Source organism: Silurus aristotelis (genome assembly GCF_946808225.1).
Source record: "Silurus aristotelis genome assembly, chromosome: 2".
In the NCBI taxonomy this organism is placed as follows: domain Eukaryota; kingdom Metazoa; phylum Chordata; class Actinopteri; order Siluriformes; family Siluridae; genus Silurus; species Silurus aristotelis.
Window position 1 is genome coordinate 25,228,951 of NC_139575.1, and position 21,743 is coordinate 25,250,693.

The 21,743-nt window shown below is 40.4% G+C and overlaps 2 protein-coding genes across 5 annotated transcripts in view; one reads left to right on the forward strand and one right to left on the reverse strand.

Moving 5' to 3' along the window:
- Window positions 1-14,943, forward strand: part of cUnh3orf18 (chromosome Un C3orf18 homolog) — a 15,714-nt gene extending 771 nt beyond the window's left edge. The window contains exons 2-5 of one of the 3 annotated variants that reach the window (XM_083521779.1): window positions 8,390-8,762; window positions 9,071-9,096; window positions 9,180-9,306; window positions 13,702-14,943. In XM_083521779.1, the coding sequence (XP_083377905.1) occupies window positions 8,466-8,762; window positions 9,071-9,096; window positions 9,180-9,306; window positions 13,702-13,782 (531 nt within the window). In that variant the 5' untranslated portion in view covers window positions 8,390-8,465 and the 3' untranslated portion in view covers window positions 13,783-14,943. Of the gene's footprint in view, window positions 1-7,986; window positions 8,763-9,070; window positions 9,097-9,179; window positions 9,307-13,701 lie in introns of all 3 variants that reach the window. The other 2 variants (XM_083521781.1, XM_083521780.1) reach the window with 2 other exon arrangements.
- Window positions 14,944-17,207: 2,264 nt separating this feature from the next.
- LOC310737704 (uncharacterized protein) lies at window positions 17,208-20,101 on the reverse strand. 2 transcript variants are annotated; one of them, XM_083562209.1, is made up of 7 exons: window positions 19,991-20,101; window positions 19,173-19,246; window positions 18,641-18,773; window positions 18,481-18,564; window positions 18,343-18,387; window positions 18,156-18,188; window positions 17,208-17,817 (listed from the first exon to the last, which is right to left on the reverse strand). In XM_083562209.1, the coding sequence occupies exons 3-7, from the start codon at window positions 18,728-18,730 to the stop codon at window positions 17,761-17,763; spliced, it is 309 nt and encodes a 102-aa protein (XP_083418335.1). In that variant the 5' UTR covers window positions 18,731-18,773; window positions 19,173-19,246; window positions 19,991-20,101; the 3' UTR covers window positions 17,208-17,760. The 2 variants fall into 2 exon arrangements, with proteins under 2 accessions (XP_083418335.1, XP_083418334.1); XM_083562208.1 differs by lacking the exon at window positions 19,173-19,246 and having other exon boundaries at window positions 19,991-20,097.
- Between the last annotated feature and the right edge of the window lie 1,642 nt (window positions 20,102-21,743).

A 21,743-nucleotide genomic window follows, 5' to 3' on the forward strand; every position in this document is an offset into this window, starting at 1 on the left:
GTGAGGAGAAGAACGATGGTTAAAATTGCATCATGTGGACACCTGACCATAAGATTTGTATGTGCTTGCTTTTTGAGCTTCCTGTTCCACATTTAATTTCCATTTGCTGTTATAATAACCTCCACTCTCCTGAGATGTTCCACTACATTTTGCTTGTGGAAATTTGTGCTCATTCTGGCACAAAGTCAGGTACTAATGTGGAGTGAGGAGGCCTGGTTTGCAGTCAGCTTTCCAGTTCATGCAAACCAAATCTTCATTGAGCTGGCTGTGTGGGCACAGGGGCATAGTCATGTTGGAACAGGTTTGGGTCTCCTAGTTTAAGAGAAGGCCACATTTAATGCCACCACATCCAGAGAAATCCTATAAAATTGTTTGCCTACAACTCTGTGGTAACAGGTGTCAGGTGTCCCCATACTTTTGTCTTTATGGACTAAGTATAGCTTATTAACAGGGCAACTGTAAACAACTAAAGAAAAGAGAATATGCAGAGTATATCACTGTTAAAGAAAAACTCCACACATAAAAAGGTTGTAATTTATTCTCATTTACATGCGCTTAACTTTTGTGCTGTATTTTTGAGCAGTTGTCTGATACACCAACATCACTAGGGACATTGTCAGGGTTGGGGCTTGAAGTAGGGTTTTCTACATAAGAGACATGAGCTCTAAAAGTTTGCCGTGTGTGTGTGTGTGTGTGTGTGTGTGTGTGTGTGTGTAAATGCTGAGACAGACTCGGAAAGCGTGGAAAATCCATTGTTTTTTATTCGAAAGTCCAAAAGAACTACAAAAACAGAAAACTGCAAAATATAATTCCAAAAACTCAGGTCTCAAATGCAGCGCAAAAATCAGATCGGATTTCAAATAAGAACAAACTAAACTTCTCAGGAACACAAGAAAAGTTTCTCCCAAAAACAATGAGACTCAGGAAAGCAAACACTGGAAACAGACCCTCCCCAGTCCAGGAACCTCACGTTGTTAGTTGCGAAATTTCTTAACAAGCAGTAATATAAGTTATCAAAGAATTAGGGGTGACAATCAGATATTAGGTAGCGCACACCACACTGTAAACAGGATTAGAATGTGCATTAATGCCAACGCAATTCAGGAACTCTTTGTTTTTCTTTGAGTCTCAACTTTCTAAATTGGGATGTGTCAATAGTATAAAGTCATACTGGTTGAAAATACATTGATTCCCAGAGCAAGACTTGAATTATGGCGGCACCCCTGTTTTTTCACACTTGCACAGAGATTGAAAATATCATTCAGATTTTCCCACTTTTGCACAGGCTTGAGAAATGTCGCATTAATTGCAAACCAATTGCGGTTAAACATTTTGTTACCCGGTCCACAGCTATGTATATGCATTAATTACATTATTAGAATGAATTAGAAAGTCCACCTACCAACATCCATCCATCCATCCATCTTCTCCCGCTTATCCGATGCCGGGTCGCGGGGGCAGCAGTCTAAGCAAAGATGCCCAGACTTCCCTCTCCCTAGACACTTCTTCCAGCTCTTCCGGGGGGACACCAAGGCGTTCCCAGGCCAGCCGGGAGACATAGTCTCTCCAGCGTGTCCTAGGTCTTCCCCGGGGTCTCCTCCCAGTGGGACGCGCCCGGAACACCTTCCCAGGAAGGCGTCCAGGAGGCATCCGGAACAGATGCCCAAACCACCTCAGCTGACCCCTCTCGATGTGGAGGAGCAGCGGATCTACTCCGAGCTCCTCCCGAGTGACTAAGCTTCTCACCCTATCTCTAAGGGATCGCCCAGCCACCCTGCGGAGGAAGCACATTTCGGCCGCCTGTATCCGGGATCTTGTCCTTTCGGTCATGACCCAGAGCTCATGACCATAGGTGAGAGTAGGAACGTAGATTGACCGGTAAATCGAAAGTTTCGCCTTGCGGCTCAGCTCCTTCTTCACCACGACAGACCGGTACATCGACCGCATTACTGCAGAAGCTGCACCGATCCGTCTGTCAATCTCCCGTTCCACCCTTCCCTCACTCGTGAACAAAACCCCAAGATACTTAAACTCCTCCACTTGCGGCAGGAACTCCCCACCAACCTGAAGTGGGCAAGCCACCCTTTTCCGACTGAGGACCATGGCCTCGGATTTGGAGGTGCTGATTCTCATCCCAGCCGCTTCACACTCGGCTGCAAACCGTCCCAGTGCATGCTGAAGGTCCTGGTCTGATGAAGCCAACACGACAACATCATCTGCAAAGAGCAAAGACGAAATCGTGTCGTCACCAAACCGGACACCCTCCGACCCCTGGCTGCGCCTAGAAATTCTGTCCATAAAAATTATGAACAGAACCGGTGACAAAGGGCAGCCCTGCCGGAGTCCAACATGCACCGGGAACAAGTCTGACTTACTGCCGGCAATGCGAACCAAGCTCCTGCTTCGGTCATACAGGGACCGGACAGCCCTTCGTAAAGGGCCCCCGACCCCATACTCCCGGAGCACCCTCCACAGGCCGCCGCGAGGGACACAGTCGAATGCCTTTTCCAAATCCACAAAGCACATGTGGACTGGTTGGGCAAACTCCCATGAACCCTCCAGCACCCTGTAGAGGGTATAGAGCTGGTCCAGTGTTCCACGGCCTGGACGAAAACCACATTGTTCCTCCTGAATCCGAGGTTCTACTATCGGCCGTATTCTCCTCTCCAGTACCCTGGCATAGACTTTCCCAGGTAGGCTGAGAAGTGTGATCCCCCTATAGTTGGAACACACCCTCCGGTCCCCCTTCTTAAAAAGAGGGACCACCACCCCGGTCTGCCATTCCAGAGGCACTGTCCCCGACCGCCACGCGATGCTGCAGAGGCGTGTCAGCCAAGACAGCCCCACAACATCCAGAGACTTGAGGTACTCAGGGCGGATCTCATCCACCCCCGGTGCCCTGCCACCGAGGAGTTTCTTTACTACCTCGGTGACTTCAGCTTGGGTGATGGACGAGTCCGCCTCTGAGCCCTCAGCCTCTGCTTCCTCAATGGAAGACGTGACGGCGGGATTGAGGAGATCCTCGAAGTATTCCTTCCACCGTCCAACGACATCCCCAGTTGAGGTCAACAGCTCCCCACCTCTACTGTAAACAGCATTGGTGGGGCACTGCTTTCCCCTCCTGAGGCGCCGGACGGTTTGCCAGAATCTCTTCGAGGCCAGCCGATAGTCCTTCTCCATGGCCTCACCGAGCTCCTCCCAGGCCCGAGTTTTTGCCTCGATAACCACCCGGGCTGCAGTTCGCTTGGCCTGCCGGTACCCGTCAGCTGCCTCAGGAGTCCCACAAGCCAACCAGGCCAGGTAGGACTCCTTCTTCAGCTTGACGGCATCCCTTACTTCCGGTTTCCACCACCGGGTTCGGGGATTGCCGCCTCGACAGGCACCGGAGACCTTACTGCCACAGCTCCGAGCGGCCGCTTCGACAATGGAGGTGGAGAACATGGTCCACTCGGACTCAATATCTCCGGCCTCCCTCGGGATCTGGTCAAAGCTCTGCCGGAGGTGGGAGTTGAAGATCTCTCTGACAGGAGGCTCGGCCAAACGTTCCCAGCAGACCCTCACAGTACGCTTGGGTCTGCCGAGTCTGTCCAGCTTCCTCCCCCGCCATCGGATCCAACTCACCACCAGGTGGTGATCAGTTGACAGCTCCGCCCCTCTCTTTACCCGAGTGTCCAAGACATACGGCCGCAGGTCAGATGAAACGACCACAAAGTCGATCATCGACCTGCGGCCTAGGGTGTCCTGGTGCCACGTGTACTGATGGACACCCTTATGCTTGAACATGGTGTTCGTTATGGACAAACTGTAACTAGCACAGAAGTCCAATAACTGAACACCGCTCGGGTTCAGATCAGGGGGGCCGTTCCTCCCAATCACGCCCCTCCAGGTGTCACTGTCGCTGCCCACGTGTGCATTGAAGTCTCCTAGTAGAACGACGGAGTCCCCAGTCGGAGCACTGTCCAGCACCCCTCCCAGAGACCCCAAGAAGGCCGGGTACTCTATACTGCCGTTTGGCCCGTAGGCACACACGACAGTGAGAGACCTATCCCCGACCCGTAGGCGCAGGGAAACGACCCTCTCGTTCACCGGGGTAAACTCCAACACATGGCGGCTGAGCTGGGGGGCTATAAGCAAACCCACACCAGCCCGACGCCTTTCACCATGGGCAGCTCCAGAGTTGTAAAGAGTCCATCCTCTCTCGAGGAGTGTGGTTCCAGAGCCCAGGCCGTGCGTAGAGGTGATCCCGACTATCTCTAGTCGGAACCTCTCAACCTCACGCACAATCTCAGGCTCCTTCCCCGCCAGCGAGGTGACATTCCACGTCCCTAGAGCTAGCTTCCGTGTCCAGGGATCGGGTTGTCGAGGCCTCCACCTTCGACTGCTGCCCGATCCTCTTAGCACCGGCCCCTTACGGTCCCTCCTGCAGGTGGTGAGCCCACTGGAAGGCGGCCCCACGTCGCTCCTTCGGGCTGAGCCCGGCCGGACCCTGTGGGGGAAGGCCCGGCCACCAGGCGCTCGCATACGAGCCCCAACCCCGGGCCTGGCTCCAGGGTGGGGCCCCGGCTGCGCCATACCGGGCGACGTCACGGTCCCTGATGTAGTATCTCTCATAAGGGGTTTTGAACCGCTCTTAGTCTGACCCGTCGCCCAGGACCTGTTTGCCTTGGGAGACCCTACCAGGGGCATATAGCCCCGGACAACATAGCTCCTAGGGTCATTCGAGTACTCAAACCCCTCCACCACGTTAAGGTGGCAGTTCAAGGAGAGGTGTTCTCCTACCAACATGTTCTCCTGAATGGAGAGAAAACTATAGAATCCGGAGGAAATAGAGAACATGCACAAGACAGTTACTCAAGTTTAGGATTGACTCAGGGAACCTGGAGCCACGAGGTGGTAAAACAACTTACTGCATCAACCTGTTGCCCAGTAGTACTTATTTAGTGTTTAGTATAGTATAGTATAGTATAGTATAGTATAGTATAGTATAGTATAGTATTATTTTTCTAAAAAAGCATTTGTTTCTTTTTTACATCAAAAGCTATTAGTTTTAATCTTTCTCATGATGATGTTTATATGTGGGAGTTTGTTTGATTTTAGTGTGTGCCATGTAACATACTGGCAGTTACAAGTCACACACATACAACACTGTTAAAACTAGAGAAAGATAAGAGAAAGAGAATTCGGTTTCATGTGAGAAAACCAGAGTGAGAGAGAAAAAAACAGACACAAAGGGTAGGTGCAGGCAGATCTGTGCTGTCTTACGAAACACTCGTTCCTTTCGTGGGCCTTGTTTCTGTGTACTGTTTTTCCTGGGTACAGCATCTCGCTTGGGCTGGCACTCTTACATTCTCACCCCCACTTCATACCCACATCCTGTTACAACGCCCACTGCTGCCCAGCTGCCATAGGGAGGGTGACAAGTGCAAGTTAACGATGCAGAGAGGTAAAAACACACCTATTGTAACATAGTGTTACTGATCAGCCAGTCCGTCTTTATGTCCCTGCATACATACACCTGCTTGTCTGTATTGCTATACTTGTGAAACTGCCCGTGAATTCTGTGATTTTATAATATTCAGGTTTTCCTTGTGGTGGTATAATCAGAGCTATTTTATATAGAGTTACAGTGATTTGACTTAGGATTTTTTGATCTTACCATGACGATAGCGATAAGGAAAAATTGTAGAAATATTTAAACGTTCATGCGGCATTTACATTTTAACAAGATAGATTGGGATGCTGCCAGGATGTTAGTGCGTGGTTTTTTTTCTGTGTTTTAAAGCCCAATTTCCACTATTCTCTTTTAGCTCCTTTTTTTATCTGCATTGACGGACACTAAAACAGAGCGTGTCCGTTGCCACACACACACATACATATACATATACATATATATATATATATATATATATATATATATATATATATATATATATATATATATATATATATATATATATATACACACATACAGTGAGGGAAATAAGTATTTGAACACCCTGCTATTTTGCAAGTTCTCTCACTTAGAAATCATGGAGGGGTCTGAAATTGTCATCGTAGGTGCATGTCCACTGTGAGAGACATAATCTAAAAAAAAAATTTCAGAAAACACAATATATGATTTTTTTAACTATTTATTTGTATGATACAGCTGCAAATAAGTATTTGAACACCTGTCTATCAGCTAGAATTCTGACCCTCAAAGACCTGTTAGTCTGCCTTTAAAATGTCCACCTCCACTACATTTATTATCCTAAATTAGATGCACCTGTTTGAGGTCGTTAGCTGCATAAAGACACCTGTCCACCCCATACAATCAGTAAGAATCCAACTACTAACATGGCCAAGACCAAAGAGCTGTCCAAAGACACTAGAGACAAAATTGTACACCTCCACAAGGCTGGAAAGGGCTACGGGGAAATTGCCAAGCAGCTTGGTGAAAAAAGGTCCACTGTTGGAGCAATCATTAGAAAATGGAAGAAGCTAAACATGATTGTTAATCTCCCTCGGACTGGGGCTCCATGCAAGATCTCACCTCGTGGGGTCTCAATGATCCTAAGGAAGGTGAGAAATCAGCCCAGAACTACACGGGAGGAGCTGGTCAATGACCTGAAAAGAGCTGGGACCACCGTTTCCAAGGTTACTGTTGGTAATACACTAAGACGTCATGGTTTGAAATCATGCATGGCACGGAAGGTTCCCCTGCTTAAATCAGCTCTTGCCCAGGCACGTCTTAAGTTTGCCAATGACCATTTGGATGATCCAGAGGAGTCATGGGAGAAAGTCATGTGGTCAGATGAGACCAAAATAGAACTTTTGGGTCATAATTCCACTAAACGTGTTTGGAGGAAGAAGAATGATGAGTACCATCCCAAGAACACCATCCCTACTGTGAAGCATGGTGGTGGTAGCATCATGCTTTGGGGGTGTTTTTCTGCACATGGGACAGGGCGACTGCACTGTATTAAGGAGAGGATGACCGGGGCCATGTATTGCGAGATTTTGGGGAACAACCTCCTTCCCTCAGTTAGAGCATTGAAGATGGGTCGAGGCTGGGTCTTCCAACATGACAATGACCCAAAGCACACAGCCAGGATAACCAAGGAGTGGCTCTGTAAGAAGCATATCAAGGTTCTGGCGTGGCCTAGCCAGTCTTCAGACCTAAACCCAATAAAGAATCTTTGGCGGGAGCTCAAACTCTGTGTTTCTCAGCGACAGGCCAGAAACCTGACTGATCTAGAGAAGATCTGTGTGGAGGAGTGGGCCAAAATCCCTCCTGCAGTGTGTGCAAACCTGGTGAAAAACTACAGGAAACGTTTGACCTCTGTAATTGCAAACAAAGGCTACTGTACCAGATATTAACATTGACTTTCTCAGGTGTTCAAATACTTATTTGCAGCTGTATCATATAAATAAATAGTTAAAAAATCATACATTGTGATTTCTGGATTATTTTTTTTTGATTATGTCTCTCACAGTGGACATGCACCTACAATTTCAGACCCCTCCATGATTTCTAAGTGGGAGAACTTGCAAAATAGCAGGGTGTTCAAATACTTATTTTCCTCACTGTGTATATATTTATTTTAGTAATTTTATCATTCCACGTTATAAGATTGAATGGAGTGTTACAGTTTTTAATCTTGCACTCTATTTATTTGGGCATGTTGTGCAGGTGTGTATTATTCAAGCATTTTTTGCTAAAAAGTCTTGAGGAAAATCAAACTCGATGCTTAATATATTAAGGAGTGTATGTGGGGGGGGCAGAAGATGTGAATGAAAAGCAGCATGCGGTTAGAGAGATTCTAACCTTCATTCACATCAAATCATGTCTACAGCATCTCCACTTCTCTATTTTAAGCCTCAAACCTCATTCATGCCCCAGCATCCAACCCTCGCGTCCACACACACATCCTAACGGTTGTGATGTGGAAGGAAGCGTTGCTCTTGCCAGTGCTATCACACATTCTCATGCATCCATGACCACAGAGTACACACACACACACACACACACACACACACACACACACACACACACACACACACACATAAACACCAAAGACATACTGTCAGTGCTAGATATCAAGGAATGGGTACAGTCTGTTCACTGAGATTTTTTTCATTAACACTTTTTTATGTTCTATCAATTTCTACATTTTAATGCTGAATTTGAGTTTCACATTAAATGATCTAGCTTCTATAATTTATTGGAGGTACTGAATTTTTGTGTGGCAGAATTAACATCTCAGAACATGAGTGAGCACTGCAATATAGTTCTTGCTCTTTTTTGAATCCTGGGATTTTACTCATAATACTAAGGTGGCTGTAATGAAATTAAATGGAATCCAGAAGGTGAGATGGTTCATTAAATAATGAACATGATGTTTTACAGGATGGTGAAACTAATGGCTGACCAGTGACCCAAAACAACCATCTCTATCACCACCAGCCCCTCCATCCCAGGGGCAATGTCTCTGACAACTGTCATACCTAATTTCTTCAGTCAATCCTTAGAGTATACTCCAGTCTCTGTCCCAACATTTGTTCCTACTCTTTCCAGCCTTGTGGCGATCAGTTCAGTGGAGAGCAGGACTGAGCAGAACAATGCTACGTATATAGCAAGCTTTCCCACCGTCACTGTACCAACCAATGAGACAGGCCTCAACTCCACACAGCTCCCCATGTCATCGGTGGATGGTGCTGGTATGAGCATGGTCCTCATGCCCTTTGGCATAATCAGCATTGTCGGCTTGGCTGTTGTCATGGTGAGGACTTTATTTTTGTCTGGGTAATACCGCAAGATTGCTAAATGTTTGGATGCTTGTAATCGAGTTGAATTCTGTAACTGCTAGAATGAACATTTCGTATTGTTTTAATTACGACTGTTGGAACTGTTAGTACTTTATTTACATTTTATTTTTATTAATACAGTTCAACATTTGGGACAATCTATAACCTAATGAACTTTTACAGTGCTCTCTGGGAATAGTCAGTTTCTAGTCAGAGTTAGTTCTGAGTACTAATAAAGCTTTAACCAGGGTTTGAGTTATTCTCTACACGTTTCTTTTCACAGATACTGTACATAAGGAAAAAGAAAAGGTAAGAAAACATGACATCACTGGGCTGCTTTTGTTCTTTCATTAGTGTGCAAAATGTGTCACACATCATTTTTCTCGGTGCAGACTGGAGAAGCTAAGGCACCAGCTGATGCCTATGTATAACTTTGACCCAGCCGAGGAGCAGGACGACCTGGAACAGGAACTTCTGGACCATGGCCGAGACGGCAGCCCAGCAGGACCAAATTCCAAAGTGAGTATAATTTAATTGTGTGTACTAATTTCTTCTCAGTAAAAAGACATTTAAACTCAAATTTCCTTTTGATATGCACGCCCTTGTTAAGGAAAGAAAAAAAATCAGATTTGTAATGAAATGAACATTTGATTGAACACCCACAAGCTTCACGTAATACTTTGCTGAAATTGGCCAGAACTGTTATGAGAGCCACTGCAACCACTGCATGCCACAGCACTACTTTCAATTCGCATCTTTAATCCATTTAGTTTCACTTGACGTATGCTAAGGATTATTGTCCTACTTGTTTGCGATATTTATTTTTTTCAATTTAGGCTGTTTTTTTTTTTTTTTTTTTTTTAACAGTTTATTCTACCAATTACATGCTTTACAGTTGGGATGGTGTTCCTCACACTTTTTCTAGTTTCGGAAAAGGGGCTTCTTCCTTACAGTCCGTGTTGTTTTTTTGGTTTTGTTAAACCTTTCAGGCTCAAAGTTTATTTGTGCCTCCCTCAGGAGCAATGCAGTGTTTTTGTAGTTTAGATTGTTATATTTGTGTGTCATTTTTTATACAGATGCCTATAATACATTTTAATTAAAAAAAATGTATGTATGTATTTATTTGTTTGTTTATTTATTTATCCCTATTAAGCAAGCCAGGGAAAGACTGCCTGAAAGGTAATGAGGAAGAAACCTTGTAAGGAACCAGACTCAATTTCTGTAATATTGCATTCTGTATAAGGACACATCAACTTGTATATACAATTTTGACCCACTGAAATTGTGATATAGTGAATTTAAGCAGAAGTAGATTTGTCTCTAACTAGTTTCTAACTTACCTTTGCAATGGACTAATTAAGTGACTTGCAAAAAGAAATGTATGGTCATAAAACTGTGTCAAATTGTAAAATTTGATCTTAAAAATCCTTCAATAATCCTAGCAGAATTTCTGACCTGACTGTGTTACTACATGATACTTCAACAGCAGGTTTTATGAATGGAGGAAGTGAAAGCAGTAGTGGAGTAGAGTGTTTTAAAATGATCTCAGGATTATGGATAGAACGAACATTAGGATTAGGTGTTAGGATTAGGTTTAAATTTAGATAAGTGGATTTATAGGTCATTGAAAGGACCTCGAAATAATTGTTTTTGCAACTTCAACAACAGTAAAGCACTGCCACTCTTTGTAGCTGTACCCGTTTGTATCCTGATCTGTATTTGGATTTAAACTGAAAGTGGGCATGGTCTTCACTGTGAGCAAGTAAACTAAGTTTCAAAACAAATTTTTTTTTTTGTTTGTTTCTTACGTTGGAAAAAGATCAAAAAAATCTGCAACAATACTGGGATGCAGTGCTGTTGCTAATCTAAATAGAGTCCTTTAAGCAGCTTTTGGTATTAACGGTAATACGATTTTCCAGGAAGATTTTCTGTCAATAAAGATGAAAAACATTCATATAATAAAAAACATGAACTGTATGTAAAAGTTAGTTTTTAAAATTAAATAAAAAATTTTTTGAGCCCTCAGTGGAGATATTCTGTGTACACAGAATATGTAGAACAATGGCTCTATATATATATATATATATATATATATAAATGTTTTTTATTTTTTATTTTATTATTTTATTTTTTTAATATGGTTTAATTTTATACGGAGTTTGCCAAGAAAGCGTTTAGACCTACTGGAGCCATCCGCTGAAAAGAAAAAACATTTGTTTACATCATCTTTATATCATGTAATAAAATGATAATGAATTATCTCTATGGGCAGAGTTGCATTTATATATTAAGCTTGTTTTAGAAAAAGGCCCAATTTCTATAAACACACTCTAAGGTAAAAAAAAAAAAAAAAAAAAAAAAATCAAGGAATATTACAGAGGTGTATCTGCGATCTATAAAACAGCTTCTGCTTTAAGCTATATTACAGAGATTAGGTGAAAGAATTTGGGATTATATAGTGGACAGCCACATACTGCATGCACTGCATATAAGAAATGCAATTACTTTTTTTAAACCCTGAAAACTGGACAAGATTTAAGAAATAAGTAGGATCAGATCAAATTTTTCTAAAACTTGTCAAATCTGCCCACTTGAAAGCATTACTAGGCATATCAAAACATGTTGTATAACATCTGTATTATATATAAACTTACAGATTACATTAGCTGATAATTATTGCTTGAATTGAAAAGAGCACAAAGGACATTGAGGGGAACACACATTTTCCTCTTTAGTCTGAAGTTAAAGTCTTATCTGCCAATTGGTCATTAAAAAATTGTCAAACAAATATTAATCGAGTGATGGTTATGTAAATGTGTAAAAAAGTGTAAAAAATCACAATTGCATTAAGCTGTCAAGAAAGATATAGCGACTTAAATAAGCATTATTTACAACAATAGTGAGCAAAAATGTATCTCAGAATACACAAAAAAATTCAACCTTGCTGTCGATTTGCTACAACAGTAGAAGATACTGCAGCAGAAGTACTGTTTTCACTCCTTTCTGTCAATGGCAAGAATCTAAGGTCATCATGGGCACAGACTCATCCAAACTGTACAGTTGGATATTAGAAAAACGTATATTACCTGTTTTTTACAGTTTTCAATTGTCCAGTTTGGGTGAGTCTTGTGATTCTTGTTCTTGATAAGAGTAGAACCTAATCTTATTCTGTTGTAGCTCATCCACTTCAAGGTTTTATATGTTGTGTGTACTGAGATGCTTTCTTTCGCTTACCACAGTTATAAATGTTGCTTAGTTTAATTTAGACCAGTTTGCATATTCTCCTCTGGGATCTGTTATAAACCTGCAGACTCTATGCAATACATATACTTGATTCAGAAATAATAATAATACTGGATAATACTGGATTCAGAAAGTATTCAGATGCAACAACACTTGTAAATATTCTCAGGTGCCTCCCAATTCTCTTGATCATTGCTGAAATGTTTTACCTTGAATGGAGTCTACCTGTAGAAAAGTTTATTAATTAGACATGATTTGGAAAGGCACACACCTCTTTATAGAAGGCCCCATAGCTGACAATGCATATCAGAGCAAAAAGTTATGAGGTCAAAGAAACTGTAGAGCTCATAGACAGGATCGTTGCAAGGCACAGATCTGGGGAAGGCCTCACAAATATTGATGCTACACTGAAGATTCCTAAGAGCACAGTGGCCTCCATAATTCTTAAATGTAAGGATTTGGGCACAGCCAGGACTCTTCTAAGAGCTGGTCGCTCGGCCAAACTGAGCATTGAGGAGAGAAGGGCCTTATTAAAAGATGTGACAAGAGCTCGATGTTCATTCAGACCAAGTTTCAGAGGGACAACCATGACAGAAGTATCATGCTGTGGGGGTGTTTTTCTGCAGCAGGGACTTACCAAACTGGTCAGGGTTGAGGAAAAGCTGAATGATGCAAAGCACAGTGATATCTTCAATAAAATCCTGTTCCACGTTGCCCAGGACCTCAGACTGGGCTGAAGGTTCACCTTCCCCACATAACAGCAATTCTAAACACAGCCAAGACAACACAGCACAGTGGCTTAGAGACAACTCTGTCAAAGTCCTAGAGTGGCCCAGCCGAAGCCCTGACTTGAACACGTATTGAACATCTCTGGAAAGACCTGTAAGTGGGTGTCAGGTGATGGTTCCTGTCCAACCTTAACCAGCTTAAGAGGATCTGCCAAGACTCGATGCTGTAATTGCTGGCAAATTGCTGCTATGTTCTGAGTAAAGGGTCTGAATACTTATGTGCATGTGATAAATTTAGGTTACAGGTTACAGACATTTCTAGAATTCTGATCTCACTTTGTCATTGTGGGGTACTGAGTGTAGATTAATGAGAAAAGAAAATCTGTTGAAACAATCAGTAGTATCAGGCTGCAACATCACAAAATTGAGTGTAGGGGATCTGAATACTTTCCGAACCCACTGTATATATGTCTTGGGTATTGCATATCTATACATATGTAGATATGCTTTTTTTCCCCCTCCCCATTCTGTGTAAACTTGCTATGGTGTGTGTGTGTGTGTGTGAAAATCAGCAGATCAGCAGTTTCTGAATGTTCAAACCATCTTACTTTGCATCCTACATCTTACTTTCAAGTCACAGAGGCCACGTTTTCTTTTAAACGCCATGTTTAAACTTTTAAACCTAAGCTCTTGACCTGTATCTGTATGATTTATACAGTGTTCTGCTGCCACATGATTGAAAGATTATATGTCTGCATAAATAAGAAGGTAACGTGACCAGTATGTGCATACAGTACCTTCGTGGACTTCCAGCTACACTCCTCTAATCTGGATAGTAACTTTTTTTTTTTTCAATTATTCTTTCACTATTTTAATTTTAATGGCAGTATATCATTTAGAAAATTTCTCAAGTTTGCATTACTCTCTTTTCTCTCATTCTCAGACTTTGGCAGTGGGTCAGGGCGGTGCTCAAGTGGTGAGTCGACTGGTTTTCACGGACGTTGCTGATGCCATTAATGTATGACCCCCGCTCCCACCACTTAAATGAAGATTTCAGAAATCTCCAGGGACATAGATGGAGAGAACATACATTTTCCAGCTTTATTCTTTTTTTTGTCTCACTAGTCTGGAATCGGACGTCGATTTATGCAAACGTCTATAGACTATAAGGGAATACTCTTTGGAGAATGGTTTCAAAGTTTAGTTTGAATAAGCTGTAAGAAAACAGCATTTCTGTACATTTTATAGAAAATATTTAATTTCATTTGATGATCCCTTTAATATGGATTGTTTCAGACACAATGTAATCCATTGTACTTTCACATATATACGATATCTGTTTACATGGGCATTTTTCATAGTGTTCATTAAGAACGTTAGTTGTAGCTGCTTTTAATATTTATTCATGAATAATAATTGCAAGGATTATTAGATAGAGGCTAGAGGATAGATTAAAGGCTTAATTTTTTATTTTTTTTTGTCTTTTTCCTAAATTTAAGTTATCCTGGTTACTGATCAGTCCATTTCAGTTCAATAGACAACAGTGTGTCTAACAATAACATTGTAAAGTACAATGCACTCCCCAAGTCCAATTGTAGATTAATGAGGCGATAGTGGAAAGGACAATCTTCCTGAGATAACAACCAAGACACCTTCTGGGTGATGCTGAATAGTGGGATTGTAAATTGTTCAACAATGCTATATAAAATCACTACAATGTACTATGACAGGAAGGTAAATGTAAGTGCATTTTGTGAAAAAGGTTCCCAATGACAATATTTATAGTTACCACAGTGGTTTAAATATGTTTACATTGTTACTGTACACTTTTCAGGAATCTGTATGTTGAGTTTTTTGGGGAAAGTGTTCCTTCACTACCTTTTAATATGTATTAAAGTGTGTTTCTAGTCCACTACATTTCAGTAAAACATGCTGTTCCTCACTACTTTGAAGCGAATATTTGAATCACGTCAAATGGTAATGTATCATGAGACTACAACCGTAAAACTGACAGTTCTGGCCAGTGTTTGTGTGGAGTAAAGGTTCTCTCGCTGTGTCTCTAACAATAGAAAACTCTCTCATTATAAAGCTTTGATGTGCAGGAGAATGGAACATTGAACTTAATTTATGATCCAATCATTGTTGTCGTCCTTTTTTTTTTATACTTAAGTCCGTAAAAAAAACATACTTTTTCCTCAATGTAAATGGAGTATTTTTACTGGAGTAATACACTATTTAAATAAAAGTATTGGAACATTTTTCCAGCCAAATGCGGTTCTTATATTAAAGTTATGATGCCTTCGAATGCGGTAGTTACATTTTCCCATCACTTGAACTAGGAGATCCAGACCTGTTCTAGCATGACAATGTGCACAAATCCAGTTTATTGTGTGGTAAAGTGGAGATCGTGAGTAGCCTGTTATAGACCTTAACCCTAAACCTTTGGGATGTATTGAAACTTTGACTGTACTCCAGGTCTCCTCTGCCTACATCAGTACCTGACTTTACTAACACCCTTGTAGCAAAATCTCTGCAAGCACACTCCAAATTCTAGTCGAAGATCTTCCCAGAATAGTGAAGGTTTCTATGACTGCAAATGCGTTCTAAATGCGGTAGAGAATGGATACAAAAGCACATACAAATCATATGGTCAGGTGTCCAAAAATGTTTGTCCATATAGTGTATTTTTAGATTTAGGTAATAAGCTCTGAAAGTTCTCAATGTCAACAGGTATAACAAAGGGAGACAAGTTCTTTAACCTGAAAAGAATCACCAATAAGATCTGAAGCTTTCTACAGAACTCGGTTTCCTCAAAAGCTTCTGGGAAACTGCGTCAATGCTACTGAAGCAAGCAATGATGAATTTCAAAGTAACTGTAATGTCATTTCAGGACACTGATTAAAAAAAGGTGAATGGAAAAAAAAATATGAAAGAGCTACTGAGAGTACTAAATAATAGTTTAACAAACATGTACACTAGTTATGTACTACCATTGCAATAGAAGTGACTTATCTTAAACTAAATTCAAAATGAATTGAAATCATTTATGTTTTTAGTAGATTATTGTGCACCTGACCTAAAATGTGCTTCCTGCTCTCTCCTACTCCAGAGTATGGCTTGCGTTTGCTTGCTTCTTTGCACAATAAGGACTTTAATGATAATTGCTGATATTGTCGAATAAATCTTTTACCTTTTTAGAAATTTCTGTCAAGTGTGGAAGAGTGAAAAGTGCTCTCTCTTTGTGTGTGTGTGTGTGTGTGTTTGTGTGTGTGTGTGTGTGTTTGTGTGTGTGTGTGTGTGTGTGTGTGTGTGTGTGTGTGTGTGTGTGTGTGTGTGTGTGTGTGTGTGTGTGTGTGCGCAAATTGTCAAATTTGCAAATGGAGTAATTGTCTAGCAGCATTCCACACTTTACAAACTTTCTGTTGTGTTTCTGTTTTGTGTGGTTTTGGAATGTGTGTAAACATGACAATAAATAAAGCAAAAAAAAAAAAGAAAATCAGTTATTAATGTAATCAAATTTACTGAAATCTTTTATAAATTCAAACTGCATGGTTTCATGTGATATTACTTTTTTTAATACCGACATGGTCAACACAATATAATGTATACACTTGTTTCTTGGCTACTTTAGTCACTTTATTCAGATGATTAACATTGAGGTACATAAAAGTAAGTCACAGTTTGGATGGCACATGTGGCATTACCTATTAAGACATCATTTTCATTCAGTGTAAAAAAAAAAAAAAAAAAACATTAACTCAAAGGCAGGTTGGCACAGGCGGTAGTATGCACCGAAGTGCGATTAAACAGAAATAAGATCAACAGATAAAAAAAAAAAACTAACTTCCCAAACAATTTTCAAAAAAAAAAAAGCTTGACACCCAAAAACCACAATAAAATAAAGAAAAAAAAAGCACAAAGTTTGGTATGTAAAAGACTGACCAATTTGAGAAATAGACATTAACGAGAGAATAAAGAGGATGATGCATTTCATTACTGCGGTGTTCCTACAGCTGTTTGCTGCATCATTAAACAACAAATCATTTCATTCACTGGAAAGAATTAAAACAGTACTTGGATGGAAAACCCACCAATAAAAATATTTATTGCTCCTTTTGAATGAATGAATATTTTACTGTATGTTTTGGTATTGTACAGAAAAGAATATTTTTTTCCAAATAGTGAATTTCAGCAGGTTTGAAAAATTTCAATTGTATAAATGGCATAAATATCAGGGACTAAATCAGGGGGAAATATACCATGATTCCATGATTACTGGAAGTATGCCAAAAGTAACTAACAACAACAACAACAACAATAATAATAATAATAATAATAATAATAATATTGATTGCTGATTATTATATACTTTATTATATATATATATATATATATATATATATATATATATATATATATATATATATATATATATATATATATATACTGATTATGAAATGATGCCACTGCCAAGCTGTCTTTGGGTTTTCGAACAAGACTCTTATAAACATAAACATATGTAACCGTACAGTAGTGACTCATTCAGTACCATAACATGTGCGCGTGCATGTGTGTGTGTGTATATATAAAATACAATGTCGGTAAGTAAAAGTGTTTTGCACTTCATACTGAAAGCACGTGTGAGATGTTGTTTGCTGTCAAGTTTGAGGTGTGGAAAAAACTGATGTAAATGCCAGTTGATGGCTTCATTTCTGATGGACAGTTTCAAATCTTAATCACTAATTGGCTGTTGCTGTATCTGATTTGGTTTAAATAAGTCCATGCCTGGTATTTCTTGATGCAGTTTAGAAACTCTGCAATTAAAATCTAGCAGTAAAGATCTCAGAGTGCTTCATCTTTCACTAAGTAGCATCTAATTATTAGGTATATTATATAATGTTCAGTTTATTCTGTTTGGAGCGATTGATAACACACCTGAGAGAGAGCACAATGGATATAAGGGTTTAAATGCAGCCCATTGTGCACACTGGCGGCTCAGAGCCTAGAAGCACTTCTCGTGTGATGAAGACAGGTGTGGCTGGTCCTCTTCTTCCTCGAACTAAGAGTAGGAAAAAGAACAGACAGGTTTGTGTGTGCGTGAGAAGGAACCATACGTCTAGTTGACAGAGCGGCAGTTGGGAACAGGAAACTAAGAAAGGAGGATAACGGCCATGTTAGGTTTCTCTTAAAGGCACTGACTCATTCTTCTCCTGTTATACTTCACACTGCATGTATGCCTTATGAGTAAAAGGGGAGTTTTTGAACACTTTTCAACTCATAACAGGGTTTCAGTATTCGGGGAGCCATTAGTAACTTAGTGTTTATATAAGTCGATGGCCCAATAAACCGAAATGGTGTTGAAGCGAAATAATGTGTACTTATGAAAATTTGTCTCACCTCTTGTTCTTGTTGCTGTGTGTTTTTTTGAGGCTGTGAACAAGAAAGAACATGTAAAATACATGTATACATATGTATCTGTACTGTGAAGTTAATTTATGTAAAATACTTTTAAGTAGTGAAAAGATGTAACGGTATGTAGTGTGATTTCTTTTTTTTTAGTTATGTGTGAGCATGCGATGCTGACCCATTTTCTTGGTCGACCTCGGGGTCTCTTTTCCTTTGGGGGCTCCTTTGGAAGAAAAAGTAAATGATGAAGAAAAAACATAACACAACAGCTCACCTTACTGACATCATTGTAGTAGAAGGAATCAGTCTCTCTTACTTTTGGTGTACTACGATTTGCCTTGTTTTTGCTCCCTTTGGGTCTTCCTCTTGGCCTTTTGGGAGCCGGAGGGTCAACAGGCTCCTGAAAGGTCCAATGGTTTTTCAGTTCAGCATTTTACACATTTTAGATGTCAGGGTGTTTTTGGAGGTCATAGTACCTGTTGCGGTTTGCGCGGTCTGCCTCGGGGTCTTCGCGGTGCCTCTGGAACTTCAGGTGCAGGTGTTACTGCACTCATCTCTTCTTCCATCCTGGCCAGACCTCACGTAGACTCCACACACACACACTCTATTCTGATGAGGTGTAAGTGAATGCAGTTATATAAGAAGAAATAGGAAAAAAAAAAAAAAAGACATAAGAACATAGGAGAATCTTCATAACATTTGAAATGCAAACCTGCAACCAAATCAGTGAGAAGTGAATAAGAACTTGCATTATAACCCATTCTAATGCTTTCTAGTTAGACATATTTATCATTCTGTCCACTGGCATTCAGGCTGCAAAGGAGTCTTTGACAGATGCAAGAAATGTGGGAACTGTGCCACTGAAAGGTTTTTTAATTATTAAACTATACTAGGTTCTCCACATTAACGTCATTTAAATTTGACTCAAAAGTTTTCAGTCTGTTCATTTACTCATGTGCCATATAAACATTTTCTGGAAGAACTTTTGCTTCTGTGCAAACAGCTCACATGCATGGTGAAATCCACTGTTCTTAGTGATGAATTCACTCAGTGTTCATCTGTTAACAGCTTGATGAGGGTTGCTAGTGACAAACAACAAACAATTTTACTGGCTAAATATGAATTCAAGTCAAACCTTAAATTTTGATAGAACATTATAATTTTCTTAGAATGTGACCCATTTAATCGTTTCTATGACAAAATGATCATTAAATGACATGTCAATTATAAGTCTACTAACTGTAGTATTGTTTTGAATGCTCATTTTTGATTTGTAATTTAATTTTCTTTTTTTGGTCCATGCAATTTTGACTCGTATTTTTGACAACTGTTTATTCTGATTGCTTTTTCCCCAGCCTCCTGCCAGAAAGTGGGACCGATAGTCGTAAAATGTAGTGCACATTTTGCACTAATGGAGGAAATGTTGCCTTGGTAACATATTAATACAAAACAATATTTTCATGTTTCTCCTCCACCCCCTGCACATCCCCAACCCACCCCAAACACACAGGCACATGCACACAAACACACACATACACCTGCCCAACATCAGTCTAAAAACCTAGAAACATAAGATTTACTCCAGTAACTGATACTGGAATTATAAAACATGACAAACAACATATGAAAATATGATTTTTGTTAAATAAAAAAAGAACAGAAGCTAATTTCAATAAATCTTTAGGTAAAAATATAAATTATGATCTCAATTAAATATAAAGCTCACAGCAGCACACTGAATGTGGAGGAAACTACTATATATGGATATGGATAATCAACATTATATTTTTAATGCTATAACTTTATGAGATGATGAGTTGATTTACCACTGATGGAGGTCTATCGCTCGTTCTTGTTCTCCATGAAGTCCCTGTAATAAAGAGTATGGCACTAAGTTCAACTGATACCTGTTTTAGAGCTACACGTCAAAAGAAACACCGCCCATTTCCGCATCTGCAGCCAATCTACAGCCTGGAGCTTTACTGTAAACCTTTCAATGTGTGTATAGTGCGACCATGACATTTTACATTTCTTTGCATTCTGCCTCCTTGAGGGTTTATTTGACATGATCGGGTACTTCACGGTGTAAATTTTTTTGTCCGTTTCCTGCTTTGACAAAGCAAAACCGTAACTAATGAGTCACTGTATGCAAGAAGGAACTGCAACTGTAAGTTACTGGTAATCAATCTCTTGGTCTCATGCAGATACACACACAAACATAAACACACACAAACATACAAACACAAAGTTGTAATGGCTACACATAACCAATATATATACATTCATGGCCATAATTGGTGGCACCCCTGAAATCTTTCCAAAAAAATCAAGTATTTCTCACAGAAAGGTGTTGCATTAACACATGTTTTGCTATACACATGTTTATTTCCTTTGTGAAATTTTGACATAATGTCACACAAAACTCCAAAAATGGGCTGGACAAAATGATTGCCACCCTTTCAAAATTGTGGATAAATAAGATTGTTACAAGCATGTGATGCTCCTTTAAACTTACATGGGGCAAGTAACAGGTGTGGGCAATATAAAAATCACACCTGAAAGCAGATAAAAATGAGAGTTCACTTAGTCTTTGCATTGTGTGTGCCACACCAAGCATGGACAACAGAAAGAGCAGAAGAGAACTGTATGAGGACTTGAGAACCAAAATTGTGGAAAAATATCAACAATCTCAAGGTTACAAGTCCATCTCCAGAGATCTAGATTTGCCTTTGTCCACAGTGCGCAACATCATTAAGAAGTTTGCAACCCATGGCACTGTAGCTTATCTCCCTGGGCATGGACAGAAGAGAAAAATTAATGAAATGTTGCAACGCAGCATAGTCCGGATGGTGTATAAGCAGCCCCGAATAAGTTACAAAGAAATTCAAACTGTCCTGCAGGCTCAGGGAGCATCAGTGTCAGCGCGAACTATCCGTCAACATTTAAATAAAATGAAACGCTATGGCAGGAGACCTAGGAGGACCCCACTGCTGACACAGAGACATAAAAAAGCAAGACTACAGTTTGCCAAAATGTACTTGAGTAAGTACCAGATGAGACCAAGACTTTTGGTAAAGCACATCATTCTACTGTTTACCGAAAACGGAATGAGGACTACAAAGAAAAGAACACAGTGCCAACAGTCAAATATGGTGGAGGTTCAAAGATGTTCTGGGGTTGTTTTGCTGCATCTGGCACTGGGTGCCTTGAGTGTGTGCAAGGCATCATTAAATCTGAGGATTACCAAAGGATTTTGGGCCGCAGTATAGGGCCCAGTGTCAGAAAGCTGGGTTTGCGTCCGAGATCTTAGGTTAATGCAACACCTTTCTGTGGGAAATACTTGATTTTCTGGAAAGATTTCAGGGGTGCCACCAATTATGGCCATGACTGTATTTATTTTTTTCTTGTTTGTTTGTTTGTTTATTATTAATGCTGATCTGTTTGAGTTTTTCTTACCAGAAGCAACCAAATGTCTATAAAAACAAAATTGTGGTCCCCTGACAGAAGTGAAATGAAGGTACATTGTCTGCTTTATTGTAGTCAAATTCACTGTAAATCTATAGTGAATCCATTACCAGG

Coding starts and splice junctions, on each gene's coding strand:
- LOC310737704 (XM_083562209.1), bottom strand. CDS start 18,730: ATGGAAGAAGAGATGAGTGCAGTAACACCTGCACCTGAAGTTCCAGAG. Junction 18,189..18,342: donor GAGGTCGACCAAGAAAATGG/GTCAGCATCGCA, acceptor TCTTGTTCACAG/CCTCAAAAAAACACACAGCA. Junction 17,818..18,155: donor CACAGCAACAAGAACAAGAG/GTGAGACAAATT, acceptor TCCTACTCTTAG/TTCGAGGAAGAAGAGGACCA.